Consider the following 17,922-nt stretch of genomic DNA (forward strand, 5'->3'; position numbering starts at 1 on the left):
ATTTATTTATTTACAAACAATAACAGCAAACAAACAAATAAAAAGAAACAATACAAAATCTCAGATGTAACAAGAATGTTCAGTTTGAAAAAGGACTTGAAGCTAAAAGCTTATCAGGTGAATCTCAGCCATCAATTTCTAAATGTAAAATTACAGACTCTGGTCTAGATGGACCAGAACTCAAATATACTACAGACCAGTGAGATACTAGTATCCACCGTCTCCTGTCTCAGTCACCGCAGGACCCCACACAGCCAGAAATTCAGGAATCACAGTAAAATGAGTCTAATGCCGTCTATATAACCTCTTTAATAGGTCAGGTTTACAATCATCAGCACACATACTGAGCACATTGGAAATGTCTCGCATAGAAACAACCACTGATGGTTCAACACCAACAGAATAAAACCGAACTCCCACAATCTGTGATCTATTATTATTATTATATCTAGGTTCAGATTTAACTTTTGATCCAGCTGCTCGCTGCATTTTGTCTTTCATTTAAAAAATGTCTATGAACTGCTTTGCATTAAAAGTTTTTAGAATAACAGTTTAGAATTTTTATGACGAAATCTTAGTCTATTCTCTTCTGTTATGATCTGTTTTCATGATGAAATATCATATATCCTTCATAAACTTTAAATAAATTATCTTGTAGTATTAATCCTAATTTAGACTTTCAAAAAATGACATAAACCAACCTCCATAAAGATTAATCCCTAAACAAAAGGAAATGTATGATCAAAAATGAGTTGAATATGTTTAAAATAACCAACATCTCACACAGGTCTGACGGAGCACAACAAATAAATTCATAAAAAAAATTATGAATCACGTTAGGCTTCAATTTAAAGAACAGAACCAAACATAATATTTCATTATTTGTTTATTTTATTTTATGATCTTCAACTCTAACACATTTTTTCTCAAAGTTGAACTTATATTTATTTTCCTTCTTGTTCTAAAATTGTAAAAGTGATTAACACAAAACACACAGCAGCACATTGGACCGTGAGCTCATATTTCCGAGCATCAGTGAACGCATCACCGTTGCAGGCTCGGTCCCGGTTTCATTCTCCTCGGTCCCGGTTAAAGGAAACCCCGCCGCCAGAACCGCCCAATCTGCCGCGTGTCTCCGCTGTTCCGGTGTAGCTGACCGTCCGCGCGAGCCGAGGCCGCTCCGGTCCGTCCGCGCGACCGCGAGCCGCATGCTAACGTCTCCGGTGCTGCTCTTAGCTAGCTGCTGCGACCAGGGAGCGAGCCCGCGCACATGTGCGTGCTCGCGAGAGACACCCAGTCTATAAAACCCGCGTGTCCCTCCGTCACGGACTCGTTCTCACCTCCGGACGCCGTTGGGAGGCAGCTGTAAGGAAGAGGAGGTATGATGGTGTGGGTTCACACGTGGGTCAGCCTGACCCTGCTGGGGTCGGAAACCGGACCTGAGCGTCGGTCCCGGTCCGGTCCAGTAAGGAAGCCTGTTGTCTGTTCCAGCGTCGTCAGCCGTCATGGTGAACCAGCGACTGGAGGGGGGCTGGCAGACCTGCCGGAGCGACTCCAGCGGGGGCAGCAACAGCAGCGGGGAGAGCTCCAAGGACAGCTCCCGGTGCTCCACGCCGCTGCCGGACGGGGACCGCACGGACCGGCTACGGGACAAGATGCGGAGGAGGACCGAGTCCGGAGACCGCTGGTTCTCGCTGGAGTTCTTCCCCCCGCGCACCGGCAGCGGGGCAGTCAACCTGATCTCACGGTGAGCGGAACCAGAGCCGGTTCCATGCTGCGTGGAACCGTTCCAGATGAAGATCATGCTGCGTGGAACCGTTCCAGATGAAGATCATGCTGCGTGGAACCAGCTTCATGTCATGGCCTGCTTGTCTCCTTTTCTGTTTTTAGCCCCTTTAAATATCAGCCCAGGAATACGCACATAATCAGGACTAAACACAGAGGATGAGCACTAAGAACAGACGTGACCTCTGACCCCAACATGTGGCCTCAAGTTCTTGTCTGCTGTCAGACTTTTCCTGAATGATTCTCTGAGGCTCTATTGAGACGGGACTCATTTGGTTCTCTCAAGTGTCTTAAACTAGTGTCAGAAATGTGCAGAATCCTTCAGCCGGTGGAACCGCGGAACCGCACTGAGCCGCTGCTCAGATGTTCTTCTGTTCTGAGATTATCATGATGCAGTTTTAGGTCAAAATCCAAAAGCATGGGTCGGTTTTAGACATAGTTTCTGCAGAGCAGCAGGAGCTCATTAGAAATTTGCCTCTGAGTTGTGGGCGGGACTGTTGGCCCCCCCGCCCCCGTCCCCCTCTCCGTCGCTGAGAGCTCAACAAAACGCAAACATTGGAGTGCCAGCTCAGGTGAAACGAAGATGAACATGGGGGAGGATCGGAGCGGAGCAGGGAGACTTTGGCCCCGCCCATGGCAGCAGCCCCACCCATGGCAGTAGCCAAGCCCGTGGCAGTAGCCCCGCCCCTGGCAGTAGCCCCACCCATGGCAGTAGCCAAGCCCGTGGCAGTAGCCCCGCCCCTGGCAGTAGCCCCACCCCTGGCAGTAGCCCCGCCCATGGCAGTAGCCCCGCCCATGGCAGTAGCCCCGCCCATGGCAGTAGCTGCATCACAAACCTGAGCGTTTTCATCTGCTCCTGATCATCTCAATTTAAATCAATAAATGTTCAGAAATGCAGTTTTAGTCTTAAATGATTTAAAATGTCATTAGAAACATGCTACAAACCTCCTTTTCACTGCAGTACTCTGTAAGGATGATGTGTTGATGATGTGTTGATGATGTGTTGTACTCCTCAGATTCGACCGTATGGGCGCCGGAGGACCGCTGTTCATCGACGTCACCTGGCATCCAGCAGGAGACCCCGGCTCGGATAAGGAGACCTCCTCCATGATGATCGCCAGCACTGCGGTCAACTACTGTGGCCTGGAGAGCGTCCTGCACCTGACCTGCTGCAACCAAACCCGAGAGAAGATCACGGGCTACCTGGCCAAAGCCAAACACCTGGGTTTGAAGAACATCATGGCCCTGAGAGGAGGTACGGATGAACCCCATCACGTTCCTCTCAGCATCCAGACTGAACTCTTCGGGATAAGGGGTCAAAGGACAGTCTTCTGTCTGAGGACCACCCCGATCATCTCTATTGTTAAATCGTTTCCAGACGTCTTTTAATCAGGATTCTGCTGTTTTTAGCCCCAAAACTGTGTATTTTTCCAGGACATAGTTTCTGCAGAGCGGCAGGAGTTTATCAGTAATTCACCTCTGAACTGTTGGTGTAGAAGTGAGTCAGCACTCATTTCCCATCATCCTTTTGTTAACAGGGGTCTCAAACTGGCAGCTTGTAGGACATTTGTGGTTGAAAGTTCAAGGTCTACTAATCAGTATCTTCTGCATGTTCACTTCATCCACGACACCTTTGTCTGTGTGTTGAGATGTTTCAGCTTTATGGTTAAAACGTTATATCTGCTGTTGTGGTTGATCTGGTCGTCAGAGAAGTCCTTAGTGGAGATGTTTAGAGGATTAATCTTAGATCCATGAACGGATCCAAATACCACTTTGGGTTCGTTATAGTGAGGAATGAACAGTAGAATACATTTAAAACCTCAAAGTAGAATTTTCATGGTCATCAAGACAGCCCCCCCCCCCCCATGTCCAAATTAAATCATAAATGAAGTTAAAATAAAACTTATAGTGTTTTTTGTATTGATAATAGTATTGAATCTAAACTGTGGGAACATTTAAATATTTCAAATAATGATTATTCTCTGTAGATCAGGTGAGGTGCTGCCACGCCCCCCTTTCCTGGTGATTTTTGACCCTTCTGGGTTGCCGTACTGCCTTCCCCTGACGGTACGTCTCTGTGACGGAGCGGCGTCTGCAGGACAGCTGCTCTGGATCCAGACACAGACGTGCTCCGATGCTTTTGTTCAATAAACCTGATCTCCACGTCCTCCATGACGAGTTCCAAAACGTTTTTGATGGAAGCTCCTCCCACACGCGGCGGGAGAATCAGGTTAACACTTTTGGATAACCATCAGGAAGCAACTTTGACGCTTGTTAGAACAAAGACGGCGTACAGGAATCTCCTTTCGGTCGGTGCGGACAGACGAATGATTTTAATAATGCGCACGAGAGGGGTGCAGTGGGGGAGGGGGGCACGTGTGGGCCGGACCGTGAATGATCCCTACAGATCACGGATAATCCATGTTTATAGTTCATGCTGCGAGCAATGATCTGTCACAGTGTCCTTCTCCCTTCCAGCAGATAAAACGGGACTAAAAACGTTCCTGTTAGATGAAGATGTGGGAGGGGCCAACGTTGATGCTGCTGCACCTGAGGAAGAACGTCGGTGTAAAAAGAGTCGTGTGAAGGGTCCATAACTCACTTTTAGGGTTCAAACAGTCGAGGAAGAAAAGTTCAGTCAGACTGTAGATACCCTGAGGTGTCTACATGAGCCTCTAGATGACACGCTGACATGAACAGGTTTGTGTCTGAACAGGGTCTGCAGGTCTGAGCACAGACCGCCGCTGCAGCCGGGGTCACATGTGCCACTCTGCAGCCTCACAGTGAGCTCCGCTTGATGGTGTTGAAGTGATAGCACACTGTTGTGCACGTTGACACCGCCCCCAAACGACCACTGAACCGTCATCATTCGGGATCCTGCGCTCAGAGCTCGTGTTCATTACGAGAGTTTTTACTCCGTTTCCTCAACGTGGAAAACATGAAACACATTTGAAAGTTAAACCAACTGAACTGGAATTCTCTGTAAATTCAGTGTTAACAATAATAAACATGAACAGTTGTGTCGCTCTTTAGTGCAGAACTGTTGTGATCACCAGAACAAAATGAAATAATTCAAGTAGGACACATGGGTTCAGCACACGCCCCCCATCTGCCCCAAAGGAACGTCTCGCCAAAGGACGGCGTTTAACTCTTCAAGAGAAAATCCAAACGTCGATACTTGTGAGGACTAAATATCACAGCATCGATATATTGGCACAGAGTGAGCTCCGTACGCTAGAGGAGTGTTCCAGAAGCCACGTTCAGAGTGTTCTTGAAGTGCAGCTCTACATACTGAAGATGAGCTTCTCTGCTGATGAAGACGCTGATCCTGATCTTCATCTCGCTTCCTGGTCTCAAACAACGGCTGTCATTCTGGTTCTGTCGGAGGAACTCTGAAGCTGGAGTTGTTGTTTCTCCACAGATCCAATAGGAACAGACTGGGAGGAGGAGGAGGAGGGCTTCAACTTTGCTGTTGACCTGGTGAAGCACATCCGCTCAGAGTTTGACGACTACTTTGACATCTGTGTTGCAGGTTTGCTTCCACCTTCTGCTCTCCCTTGAAGCTGAAGCTCTCTCAGCAGGTGGTCTTGTGTGTCCGCAGGTTACCCCACAGGTCACCCCGAGGCTGAGAGCTACGAGGACGACCTCCGGCACCTGAAAGAGAAAGTGGATGCAGGAGCCGACTTCATCATCACGCAGCTGTTCTTCAGGGCCGACACGTTCCTCAAGTTCCTGGACGACTGCAGAGCCATCGGCATAACGTGTCCCATCTTACCTGGAATCTTTCCCATCCAGGTGATTGTTCAGCTGCTCTACCAGCACAACAGCTGCTCTTCCTTTGTTTGTTCTTGAGCTTTTATTCTGAAATGGATTCATTTAACCGTCTGATGTGTCTGTGAGCAAGGCAGCTGACGGGGTTTAACATGAAATCCACCGACAGCTTCAAGGGGCGAATAGTTTCCCTCCAAGGTGTTTGCACCGAGTTCCTCTCATCCTAACACGACGTCATGCAGCCAATCCGTGTTCTACCATCAAACCGTCTCCACCAATCAGGTTTAGAGGCTCCAGCATGTCATCAGTCTGACTCTGCAACCTTCAACCCTGAAAGAAGTCTTGATTCTCACCAACCTGTCTGCTGGTTTAGAACTGCTCAAAAGTTACAGTTGTTATTATTAAAAAACAATGATCAGAATTCCATTCATGTTTGTTGAAGTTCTTAAACAAAACGACAGTTTTCATTAAACTCTCTGTTTAGACAGGAGCTGTGCATGATTATGTTTTATTCAGTCAATAAACTGGGAAGTTAAAACACACTTTAAAAGTCTGAAGCTCTAAAGCTTTTTTAAAAACTTCTGCAATAATCATGAAAGATCCTGGAGGAACTAAAGGATTCTGGTTGTTTAGTCTCCACTCGTCGAGCTCCAAACGTCCGGCGTACATCTAATGATTTAAAACGACTCCAAGCTCGTTTCAGTCGGTGGGAAACAGAAAATATGGAACGTTTTGATGACGGCTGTAGAAGTGCAGATGGACCTGTTTGTCATGTGACTCGAACACTTTCCATGAGCACGCTGAAGGTTTTCGAGGAATCTGTTCAGACTTATCACCTGTTATCAGACTGTGGGCGGAGCTGCTGATACCTGAGCTCCACGTTCAACAGTCTGCTCTCATTTTGTGTGGAGCTGTGAACCAAAAACATGGAGTTGATTTATATCTACGTCCTCCTGGATCGTGTTTATCTAATGTTCTGGTTCTCATGAATGGATTGGTCTGAGCTTGTCTGTGGATGACGTGGAGAAACGCTCTGGATGAGGTGATGTTCACCTGCTGGTTTACTGGAACCAGGTTTCTGAGCTCTGAAGGTCCGTTGGGTTTCTGTAGAGCGTAACTGTACTGAGACCTCCAGGCTGAAGCCGCTCTGACATTTCTGGAGTTTCTCTGGAGTTTCTCTGACCTGAGAGGAGAGTTTCTCCTGAATGTCTGGTCGTTCTTCAAGTCCCACTCCAGCCGTGTCGTCTTCTCTTGTAGAGCTGTTCCCAGAGGTCTTCTAATTATGACGATGGAGTTTTAAAATCTAAAACCCCGTCGTCTTCTAGTCACAGTTTCTGCAGAGCAGCAGGAGTTTGCTAGAGTTGTGGGCGGGGCTGTTGGTGCTGAGGTTAGCCTCTGCTAATTTCCCATCAGCTCTTTGTTTACACTGTCTCCTGCTAGCTTACAGGTTCTCACCTGTCCAAGCTAACATTAGCACAGCAGAAAATGGCGAGAAAAATCGTCTCCATCCAGCCGTCCAGTTCTGATCCAGACTCAGCTCAGACCAGGAACACAAAGACGTTCATGGATCTATTGTCTGATTTAGTGTTAGAATGGAGCAGAGGATAAAGAAATCCTCCAACACTCTTTATGAATGTCCTCCTCAGACAAATTCTACCAGAACATGTTGGAACATACTTTTCTTTGGAGCTGTGAGGTTTATGGCTGTCAAACAAATGTGTCCAAAATATATCAGCTGTTTGTTTATCATGTTTTGGACTTTGGTCAACGCTCTGCACTAAACAGAAACTGAGTGCAAACGTGTTCATCTGTGATTCGACCGACTCAAAGTTGAAGAGTTGAATCCTGATGTCTCCGTATGAAGTCAAACCAAAAGGCTTTTGGCTGAACCAGCTCCTGTTGGTCTTCTCCTCTCCAGGGTTACCAGTCTTTACGTCAGCTGGTCAAGCTGTCCAAGCTGGAGGTGCCGGAGGACATCACCAAAGTCATCGAACCCATCAAGGACAACGACGCTGCCATCCGTAACTATGGAATCCACCTGGCGGTGGAGATGTGCAGCGTCCTGCTGGAGTCCGGGAACGTCCCGGGTCTCCACTTCTACACGCTGAATCGGGAGGTGGCCACCATGGAGGTGCTGCGGCAGCTGGGCCTGTGGCTGGAAGATCCGCGGTACGTCAGTGCAGCCGACGGCGAGCTTTAGACGGACGGGCTTCAGCATAACGCGCTACTGCAAGACCTCCTGTTTGGAAACGTCTAAATTAGGATTTTACTGATGATGAAGATTCAACCTAGAAGTCGTTTCTGATTTAAAAAAGGTCCATGAAGGAAACATCAACGGAGTTTTCTCCCATAGAATTTCATGTTAACATCAAGATTCTGATTCTCCTTCAGGACAAACATTTACATCATATTTAGTCTTTACTTTAATCCTCATTCATTTTAATCAACATTCTGTGTTAAAGTTTCTGATCCTCATTCAGATTTTTGTAGGAAAATTCTCAAATTTACAAGTTTCCATAAATCATCAGCTTTATGTGATTTCCTCCTCATTCCCTGTAAAATGTTTGAACTTTTAGATGAAGATTAACATCAAAGTGGATCAAAGGTTTTTACTCCCGTTTCCTCACTGACTCTTTTCTTCCTCCAGAAACTTTCCAAATAAGTTTTATTGTTTGGTCGTTGTTCTTAGCTTTGTGCTGCTAGCTTAGCAGTCCAGGTATCCGCTTTGAGTCATGTGACCGAAGAGGAAGTCGTGAACAGAATCTGGCAGTTTTTCAAAATTAAACTTCCTTCAGGATCAGAAAAAAAACAAAACGGAAATAATCTAACATGACGCATGTATTTTTTTCTGCCTGTGGCCCGGTACCAAGTGGTCCGCGGGCCGGTACCAAGTGACCCGCGGCCCGGGACCAAGTGGCCCGCGGGCCGGTACCAAGTGACCCGCGGCCCGGTACCAAGTGACCCGCGGCCCGGTACCAAGTGGCCCACGGGCCGGTACCGAGTGACCCGCGGCCCAGTACCAAGTGAGCCGCGGACCGGTACCGAGTGACCCGCGGCCCGGTGCCAAGTGACCCGCGGCCCGGTGCCGAGTGGCCCGCGGGCCGGTACCAAGTGGCCCACGGGCCGGTACCAAGTGGCCCGCGGGCCGGTACCGTCCACAGCCTGAGGGTTGAGGGTTGGGCACCAGTGACTGAGACATGAGCCTGAATCTCGGCTTGTTTTGGTGGCAGGCGGCCCCTCCCCTGGGCAGTGAGCGCCAACCCCAAACGGAAGGTGGAGGACGTCCGGCCCATCTTCTGGGCCTCCAGGCCCAAGAGCTACATCTACAGAACCCAGGAGTGGGACGAGTTCCCCAACGGCAGATGGTACCCACAGCTCCAACCTCATGTTTCTGCGGAGACAAACTGAGGCCGACATTGTTTGAAACCCAAATAAAACGAATTGAGATTCATGAAGTTTGATGACCAAAACTGTTTGCTATTCTAAGACGAATTTCATTATTTTCAGCTTCAAGTGTTGCTAAATTTCCACTTCAAAACTTTTTTTCCGTTTCGAATCTTTTTTTTTCTGAATCTGAACATTTTAATTTCAAAACTTTTGGCCGCGTTGTGGCGTTTTGGGGCGGGGCTAACCCGGAGCACCAGTCAAAATGGACGAGGGTGGTAACTCTGATTATTACACCCGTCTTCAGTCTGTGACAGCACAGACTAAACAGACATTTTCTGACCGTAATTACTCCAGTTCTCAGAGTCGGTGAACGCACCGCGACTGAAGTTTCCACCTCAGAGTTCAAACTGAAACCAAGTTTTAAAATGGAAATTTTGAGCTATGAAACTTAGAAAACAGAACAATGAAGCTGAAAATGATGAAGTTTATTTCAGAATAGCTTCAAGTTTTTGAACATTTTACATTTTTTTAGACAAACGCCTTTTCAATCTGTTTTATTTGGGTTTCAAATAATATTGGCCCTAATTTAGCTCCATATGTTTGTGTTTGATCAATCATTCTTTGTGAGCTCTTTGATTATCTTCAAGCTTTCAGAAGAACCCCGTACCTTCTGACTGGCACGTCTGGTTCTTCTAACCAGCACTTTATCTGCAGAATCTGCTGGTCTTTAGTTAGTGGAGACATTTAGAGGCCAATACTGAGAAACAGAATCATTCAGTGAAGAACTGGAGATTCAGAAATCTGAGTTTAAACCTTCTCTCAGAGGAAACTGAACCTGTGAATGTTCTAGTCTTCGAACTGGACTGTTGGTTTCTCAATGTTTTCTGCATCGATCGTCCCGATGACTGCTGCAGGACTCCCTTGACAAAGATCGGTAATCTCAATGGGACTTTTCATGGTTAAATAAAGGTTAATAACATGAAATAAGTCCTCACTTCCTGCAGAAAGTCTTTGTACACTCGAGTGAACACCTGGACACACTGGAGATCATCCCAATCTTGTCCTTTCCTCTTCAGGGGAAACTCCAGCTCTCCGGCGTTCGGTGAACTGAACGACTATTACCTGTTCTACTTAAAGAGCAAGTCCTCTAAAGAGGCTCTCCTTCAGATGTGGGGCGAGGAACTGAAGAATGAGCAAAGCGTCTTTGAGGTCTTCACCAGCTACATCACGGCTCAGCCCAACCAGAGCGGACACAAGGTGGGAGGAAGTCCAGGTGTCCTGCTGAGGCAGAACATGCTGACCTGTGTCTGCTGCTGCAACACTCATGGTTGTTACCACAGATTGACATAAACACAGAATTACTACTGTAGATCTTCTGATGGTAGCTCCAGTGTTTATTAGTCTATTGGAGACCGACGTTTGCTCCAGCACAGACGGAATGATGGTTAATAAGTTCATCTCACAGTGAAATTAGGTCCAGAAATGCAGATGAACATTTCAGGATTCATTGAAGTGATGAGAACATTGTTGTGATTATCACTGGCTGAGTCTCTTTGAAGCTTTAAAGTCCTCTTGACTTTCATGACAAAGACGCTCACATCTCTCCATCTTTGCTCTGTCGGTAGAGCTGCCATAATTATTATAATAGTCGACTAATCAAAGTTTTTTTTGCACAAAGTGGATGTAAAGCACACATCTTAACCACCATTAGCTCTAAAATAACTACAAATAAAGACAATTAAGATGATAGTTTCTTAAACGTTTAATGAATTGAGCAGCTTCTGTCCTTCAATAGATTCTGGATTAAAAAAGATTAAATCTAATGAGGTCAGAATCTGAAATACGGAGCGTTTTCCACTAAAGATAAAGTTTTGGTCTCTGTGACTCAACAACTTTGGTTAACTTGACTAGACTCTGACTCCATAGAATATAAAGTAACTACTAATCGACTATTAAAATAGTCGACCTATCGTGTTGGTGCTACCTGTTCACTCCGTCTTTTATTTGGCATTCAGCTTCTCTGTGAGCTCTGATTGCATGGACTCACCTGAGAGGCTGCAGGTGGACCTGAGTCCAGGTGCTCTCCGTAGACCTCTGGAGGGTGTTCCTTGTTGGGTCTTCTGCTGAGCAGACCCATCTCTGGGACTGACTGAGGTTCTGACTCCTTTCTAGGTGATGTGCTTACCGTGGAACGATGACCCTCTGGCTCCAGAGACGAACCTCCTGAAGGATCAGCTGGAGAAGGTGAACAGACGAGGCGTCCTGACCATCAACTCCCAACCCAACATCAACGGCAAACCCTCCACAGATCCCGTCGTGGGCTGGGGGCCTGCAGGGGGCTACGTCTTCCAGAAGGTATGAGCCTCATGGGTGTGGGGGGTGGGGGGAGGAGTTCTGGTCTGATTCTGCGTCCCAATTCCTGCAGGCGTACCTGGAGTTTTTCACCTCCAGTGAGAATGTGGCGGCTCTCCTGAAAGTGCTGAAGAAATACGAGCCGCGGGTGAACTACCACATAGTCAACGTGCACGTAAGTGTTGTGTGCACGTGCTCCCACCTGGTGACAGAGTGAGCGTCATGAGCGTTTGCTGTGCAGGACCAGAACCTGAATAACGCCGCCGACATGCGGCCCAACGCCGTGACGTGGGGCATCTTCCCCGGCAGGGAGATCGTCCAGCCCACGGTGGTGGACCCGGTGAGCTTCATGTTCTGGAAGGTGAGCGACTAGAAGTTCTTCATGTGTGGGTTCTGTCTTTGAAACATCTCCATGGAGTTCGATCTCCTGACTGGTGCTGTCTCCTTCAGGACGAGGCCTTCGCCCTGTGGATCGAGCAGTGGGCCAAGCTCTATGAAGACGAGTCTCCCTCTCGAATGATCATCCAGTACATCCATGACAACTACTTCCTGGTCAACCTGGTGGATAACGACTTCCCTCTGGAGAACTGTCTGTGGCAGGTCATTGACGACATGTTCGAGCTGCTGGACGCTCCACCAGAGCCGCTCCACAGCGAGACGGTCTGAGTGAAACTATAAAGCAAGCCTCTGTGGAAGCGCTTTGTGTTCTTCTGACAGCAGAACCGCCGTAGCCGCGTATTTAAGAGTAGTGTAGATGTTTTTCTAGGATGAGTGGACGGAACAATGTGGTAAAACTCTCCTGAAGCCTGTTTTATATTGTGTTTTTTAAGAAAAGTCGACTGGAACAATGATGTTTTTAGCTAAATGCCTTCTATTTTCAAAAGACATTTGTCTGTGAAACCGTTTTTACCTTCATAAAAGACTTTTTAGCTTCAGACTGGAGGTTTAGAAGCATTAACAAATGGCACATTTTTATATTCTTTAGAGGAAATCCTTTTATATTTAGTGTTTGAGGTTAAGTCCATTTCATAAATAAGCTACGACTAAAGGGTTCAAACTGTCAAGGACAACAATAAAACTGCCTCCAAACAACGTGGATGTATCTGCTCAGTTTGACTGTAGCTGTAGAAACGTTCATCAAAGTAGAAACAAACGATTCGTTCTACGACTGACTTGTTTCTTCACTGAGGGTCTCTCCATCACAGAGCTCTACAAATGACCCAAAGACCAGCAGGGGAAGGAAAATCAGCCAATGACAGACGTTACTTTTATACTTCATTAAATAGATGACAGAGAGCTGAAGAAGACTCCCCCCCCCCATGTCTTCACTACGGAGACGGTCGGTGTTAAAAGGGAGCTTGAACTTGCAGCGGCAGTCCTGGTAACCAGAAGCTCCTGGGGTCGAATCCCATGTGGAGCCCATGGTGGGTTTATTTTTTTTTTTATTTATTTTTTTTACCTAAAACTGTTTAATACAGGTACACAAAACATTTTTAAGCTGGACCAGAACTATAAATGACTAAATGGGGGGGCTACATATTTTTAAACCATCAACATTCCCTCAATGTCCTTCTCACAACTTTTTTTAAATCAAACCACCCAAACACACTGCCTGGTAACCAATGAGTTTCTTCAGAAGAAGCATTTCAGGGTCCTGGAGTGGCCAAGCCAGTCTCCAAACCTCAGCCCCATAGAAAATCTGTGCTCTAGAGGAGGTCTGTATGGAGGAATGGACCAAAAAACAGAAGTTTCAGGAAATGTTTGTCTGCTGTCATCGTTCACAAGAGATTATTACAACGTGTTGACATGAACTTTTGTTGTTGACCAAATACTGATTCTCCACCATAATTTCCAAGTACCTGGAAGACTCTGAAGTCCTTCCCTGGATGTTCAGCAGAGTGAGAGCACCTGTGGAGGTCTAGCACCAGCTCTTTAGTTTCTCCAGGTGGTTCTGTTGGTGGTTCTGCTGGTATCGGTTCTCAAGGTTCTGAATTAGTCCTCTGGTCTCTCTTTGACCTCACCAATAAGCTTCTTCTACTGACTGCAGAGCATCACTATTATCTCTCTGTTTCCAGCTGTATTTATAGAACACAGAAATGATGGAACCACTTCAGTCATTTCTCTGATCAGGAATCCGGTTTCTGTCGGTTTGACCACTTTGGAGGACAATTATCAGCTTGTTTGGTTTCTCTGAGCAACACTGAGCTGCAACCAAACATGCAGTAAACTCCTGTTAGACTCACTCCTGAGGACTCCAGTGTTAGCATGGATGAATGAGAGAACGAGCAGCAGGTCAACCTTCATCATTTAACACCAAACATGATCTCTGAGCAGACCGCGGCTCCATAAAGCTGCTGCTGGTTTCCACACAAGATGAGGTCTTTCAATGTTCAGACTCTGTTCCAAACTCCTTAAACTCTGGAGGGATTTCCATCCTGCACAACTCCAGCCGTGCAGACCGCTTCACCACAGCAGCGTGTCTCTGTCACCACGCGCCTGCCGTCCCGCCGCCTACAGTACAAAGGCCGGATGATGGCGCGATCCTGCAGGCAGCATGCTGGGGATTTTCCACTCGGAGTCACAGCCGCCAGCATGTATGGTAAGAGGCGCCGCACACAGGTCCTCCCCCCAATAGGCTGAAAGCCTCACCTGAGGCATCAGCAGAGACGGCTCTGACCTTTAGCACAGAAGCTACATCCTCAACGTGAAGAACTTCTGACCCGGTCCGGCTGCCTTCCAGGAAGCATATCTGCAGCAGAGGGACGAAGGCGGGCGGACCGGGGGAGGACTCGCCTTCATCAGAGGAACTGTTCATATGTTTTAAAACCTCCACCTGTCTGTCTGTCCACCTGTCTGTCTGCCTGTCCACCTGTCTGTCCACCTGTCTGTCTGTCCACCTGTCTGTCTGTCTGTTCACCTGTCTGTCTGTCTGTCTGTCCGTCTGTCTGTCTGTACACCTGTCCGTTATTCCGCCTGTCTGTCTGTCTGTTATTCCGCCGTCTGTCCATCATCCACATTCTGTCTTCTTGTCGTTCATGAGATGAATCGCTGGAGAGCGTCATCCTCCGATAAGCGGCGTCCACACAGGTCAAAGGACGGTCATCTCAGCCTGGTTAAAGTTTAGTGGAGTAACAGCTTCAGCTGTGACCTCTGACCTGCTTTCAGTCAGAACACAGTGAGCCGTGACCGCTGGAAATGTCGCGCTCTCACTCCAGACTTTTATCGTTTAGAAACAAATGAAAAAACGTGTTTTACTCTGTCGCTGTGATTGACATCATGAGGCTCTCAGGACGCCTGCAGAGCGGCTCCAGCTGACTGAAGGCTCTCGCTGTTCCAGACCCAACATGGATACGGGTAACTGAACGAACAGAAACACTGACTGTATCAGAGAACTGGACTGAGCACACGTCTCGTCATCCAATCGAAATGAATTCAGCTCCAACCAAATGAGTTCATTCAGTCGCCATGTTGGAGCCAAACAGTATCAGTGAGCAGCGATTGGTCTGGTCAGCATTTCCATGGTAACCACTCTCACCAATCAGGAGTCAGCTTGTTAGAAGGCCACACCCCTTCCACTGAAAGTGGGCTACACGAAATCCAATAATGACATGTTGGAATGTTGTGAGGCATCTGATTGGTCAGTTTATGACTTGAATAAACAGTTATAACATCTACCAAGAAGATGTTGACGTATCAGATCAAGAATGGTTATTCTAATGACTAACAGCTGTAGAGGTCTATGGGATTCTGGCTGCTTGGAGCCACTTCCTGTTTAGAACACCAGGGGGAGGAGTCACCCAGTCCTATTCTCATGTACAGTCAATGGTGATGACCCCACACATCCTGCTTTACCAGCTGATGTTACTGTGGTTGAGCTTGTCCTTGTTGAAACGTAGTTAGTGTTTATGTTGGTACGTCCTGCTGCTGCTGGACCTTTTTCCATCCAGTCCGTCTGCTCACCTGGCAGGTGTGGACAACGTGCCTTAATTGGGACCTGCTGGCTAATTAAGACAGAGGAGGCCTCACCAAAGCAGGCAGGAGCAGGTCGGGTTTTGTTGGTGTGGTTTTTCCTCTCTTTGTCCTCAGCAGTCTTTTACTGCTGGGTTTGGTTATTTTAGTTTGGGGCTGGACCTTGGTAGTCTTAGTTTGAGAGCTTTGTTTATTTGTTTCCTTTAGGTAGTTTTGGTTGGTCATTAGCAGGAGCTGCTGACGGTCGACGTGACGGGTCAGAGGTCTCCATGACTCATTTTATGTTTGGCTGAGGTTCGGATTCCTTTGGTTTGTCTTGTTGTTTGAACCAGCACACTCATTGTTTCATCTGTTCTTTCTTTCAGGACACAGCTTGTTTGTGACAATTCTTCCAGAAGAGTTCCTGTATCCTTTTTACCTTTTCACCTAAAGTTGTAATGTTTCCCAGAAAAGCCTCCATACCCGAGTCGTTTTTCATCCTCGTGCATCAGACTGATAAAGAACGTGAATTCTTCCAGGTTAATGACTTCAGTGATGTCGTTTTCATATTTAGATTCTGCTGATCTCAGTCATGAGTCATGATTGGGTTAAAGGTTAATCTCAGTTCACCACTGACTGCCTTTTTAACAAAAGCTCCAGGTACATAAATCAGGGAGAGGAACAAACACTAGAACTCAGAAAATGCTCTTTCTTCTCACAGACATAATTCAATAAGGTAGAATCCTTTATTCTAAGTTCTAAGGAGAACAGAGAAAACATCTTAAAGAGGGGAGACACGTCCAACAATAAAGGATAAATTAGGTTACCTGTAACGGGCTGTTGTGGTTAGATCTCCATCAAAAGGAACTATTCTGAGCCTTTCTCGTTCTTGGTGTGGTCCTGATGATTCATACGTTCCTTTTCTGTGTGTAGCCCTTTTACGAACCTCTCGTCTACGAGAAATTAGACCCGTCAAACATGGTGGAAAGACTAAATCGGATCGATCGTGTTGAACTGGACTCAGACATAAAGATCTGCTGAAACATCACCGTCACTGTGACACCATCTGAGTTTACATTGGACCTTAAAGTAGCAGGAGAAGAAAGTGGATCTGAGCTGCTGGCGCCCTCTAGTGTTCAAGTCCTGGTTGAGTAAATGCAGCGGCTCCATTTCACTGCTGGACAGATGGAGGTCAATGACTCACAACGAAAGGAGAACGGCAGAGGTGAAAACATTTGTCTACAGACGAGAAGAGCCCATTTCTCACATGTGACACAAGTTGATCATGAAGATTAAGGTGATCTGAAGTCACCTGCAGTACAGGTGTTGTTCTACAACCCTCTAATCCAGCCCAGAGGGGCCAGGCTCATGTGCCTGTGAAGGTTTTTCCAGAATCCTGTCTTATCTGGCGCTGGTTACCTGGATCAGGTGTGTTCGGCCAATAAGGAGCTTCAATGGTAGGCAGGCTGGACAACATGTAGGACACCGGGCCTCGAGGCCTGGAGTTTGACTGCATGAATGCTTTTTAAACCCAGACACCCCTCATCCAGAGACAGGATTGTATTTGCTAAAATGTGTTCACTCGAAAACAAACACGTAACATTTGGAACCAATCTGAAGTCCACGGACATGCTGGATGATTTTCTGATCTTCTTCTACAATCATTTATATTCTGTATTTTATGTCACCTGATCGATGGTCGAGGGTGTTCAGGGTTTCTTATGAACCAAGATAATCTGCTATCAAATAAAAACTGAAGGTTTTTATTTGATTTTATTCCAGATGCAACGAGGTCTGAAGCTTCTGAGGGAATGTGAGGTTTGAGCATCATCACGTCTCTCAGCTGCTGTGTACAGGACGTCAGTAATGTCTTCTGACACTCTTCAGTTAATAACTTTTGATGTCATGAATAGAGAACAAATGTTTTCATGTTAACGTTTATTAATGATAATGTTCAAAACCTGGTTGTTGTCCTAAAAGTCAAGTAGAACACATGACAGAACATCATCAAAATCCCACACTTGGTTCTAATACACACCAAAAACACACAAAACACACAACAAGATGGAAAAAAGACAATGATTTAAACCCTACAGTAAATAAAAACGAACAAGAAGAAATACTTTGTTAAATAATAAAAATAGAAGAAGAAAAAGACGTCTGCTCTATCTGAAAACATCACTTCCACAGACAGTTTTGATCAAGAAGAACGGAGTTTGATTCCATGTGTGAGGATCTCATAGACTGGAGTCACTTCAGCTTTTCCCACTGATGAAACGTAAACATAAATATATTTAATATAGTTTGAGGCTTCAAGACACAACAGTGACGGCTGCAGAGGCCGAGACAGAAGCCCAACAATCACTGAAGCCTGGAAGAAATGTGTGGAATGATGTCCTACTTTAAAAAACAAGTTCTACAACTTCATTCAAGAATCACTCTGATGAAAATGATGATTCTGATGTTCTTGTGGTATTCATATGTTGATGGAGGACATTTAAATTTAGGCTGAAAACTTAAAGACCTCTGGGGATACTTTACAGATCAGATGGTCCATCATCCATCCATCCATCCATCATCATCCATCCATCATCATCCATCCATCATCCATCCATCATCCATCCATCATTATCTATCCATCAATCCATCATCCATCATCCATCCATCCATCATCATCCA

General features: G+C 46.4%; 1 protein-coding gene across 1 annotated transcript; it reads left to right on the top strand.

Moving 5' to 3' along the window:
• Nucleotides 1-1,028: 1,028 nt before the first annotated feature.
• Nucleotides 1,029-12,750, top strand: mthfr (methylenetetrahydrofolate reductase (NAD(P)H)). Its single transcript, XM_024263884.2, has 12 exons — nt 1,029-1,379; nt 1,492-1,747; nt 2,802-3,040; nt 5,207-5,317; nt 5,387-5,580; nt 7,475-7,725; nt 8,787-8,921; nt 10,020-10,200; nt 11,116-11,298; nt 11,369-11,470; nt 11,537-11,656; nt 11,746-12,750. The coding sequence occupies exons 2-12, from the start codon at nt 1,506-1,508 to the stop codon at nt 11,959-11,961; spliced, it is 1,974 nt and encodes a 657-aa protein (XP_024119652.1). The 5' UTR covers nt 1,029-1,379; nt 1,492-1,505; the 3' UTR covers nt 11,962-12,750.
• The last annotated feature ends 5,172 nt before the right edge of the window (nt 12,751-17,922 follow it).

This window comes from Oryzias melastigma, linkage group LG7 (assembly GCF_002922805.2).
Source record: "Oryzias melastigma strain HK-1 linkage group LG7, ASM292280v2, whole genome shotgun sequence".
Classification (NCBI taxonomy): domain Eukaryota; kingdom Metazoa; phylum Chordata; class Actinopteri; order Beloniformes; family Adrianichthyidae; genus Oryzias; species Oryzias melastigma.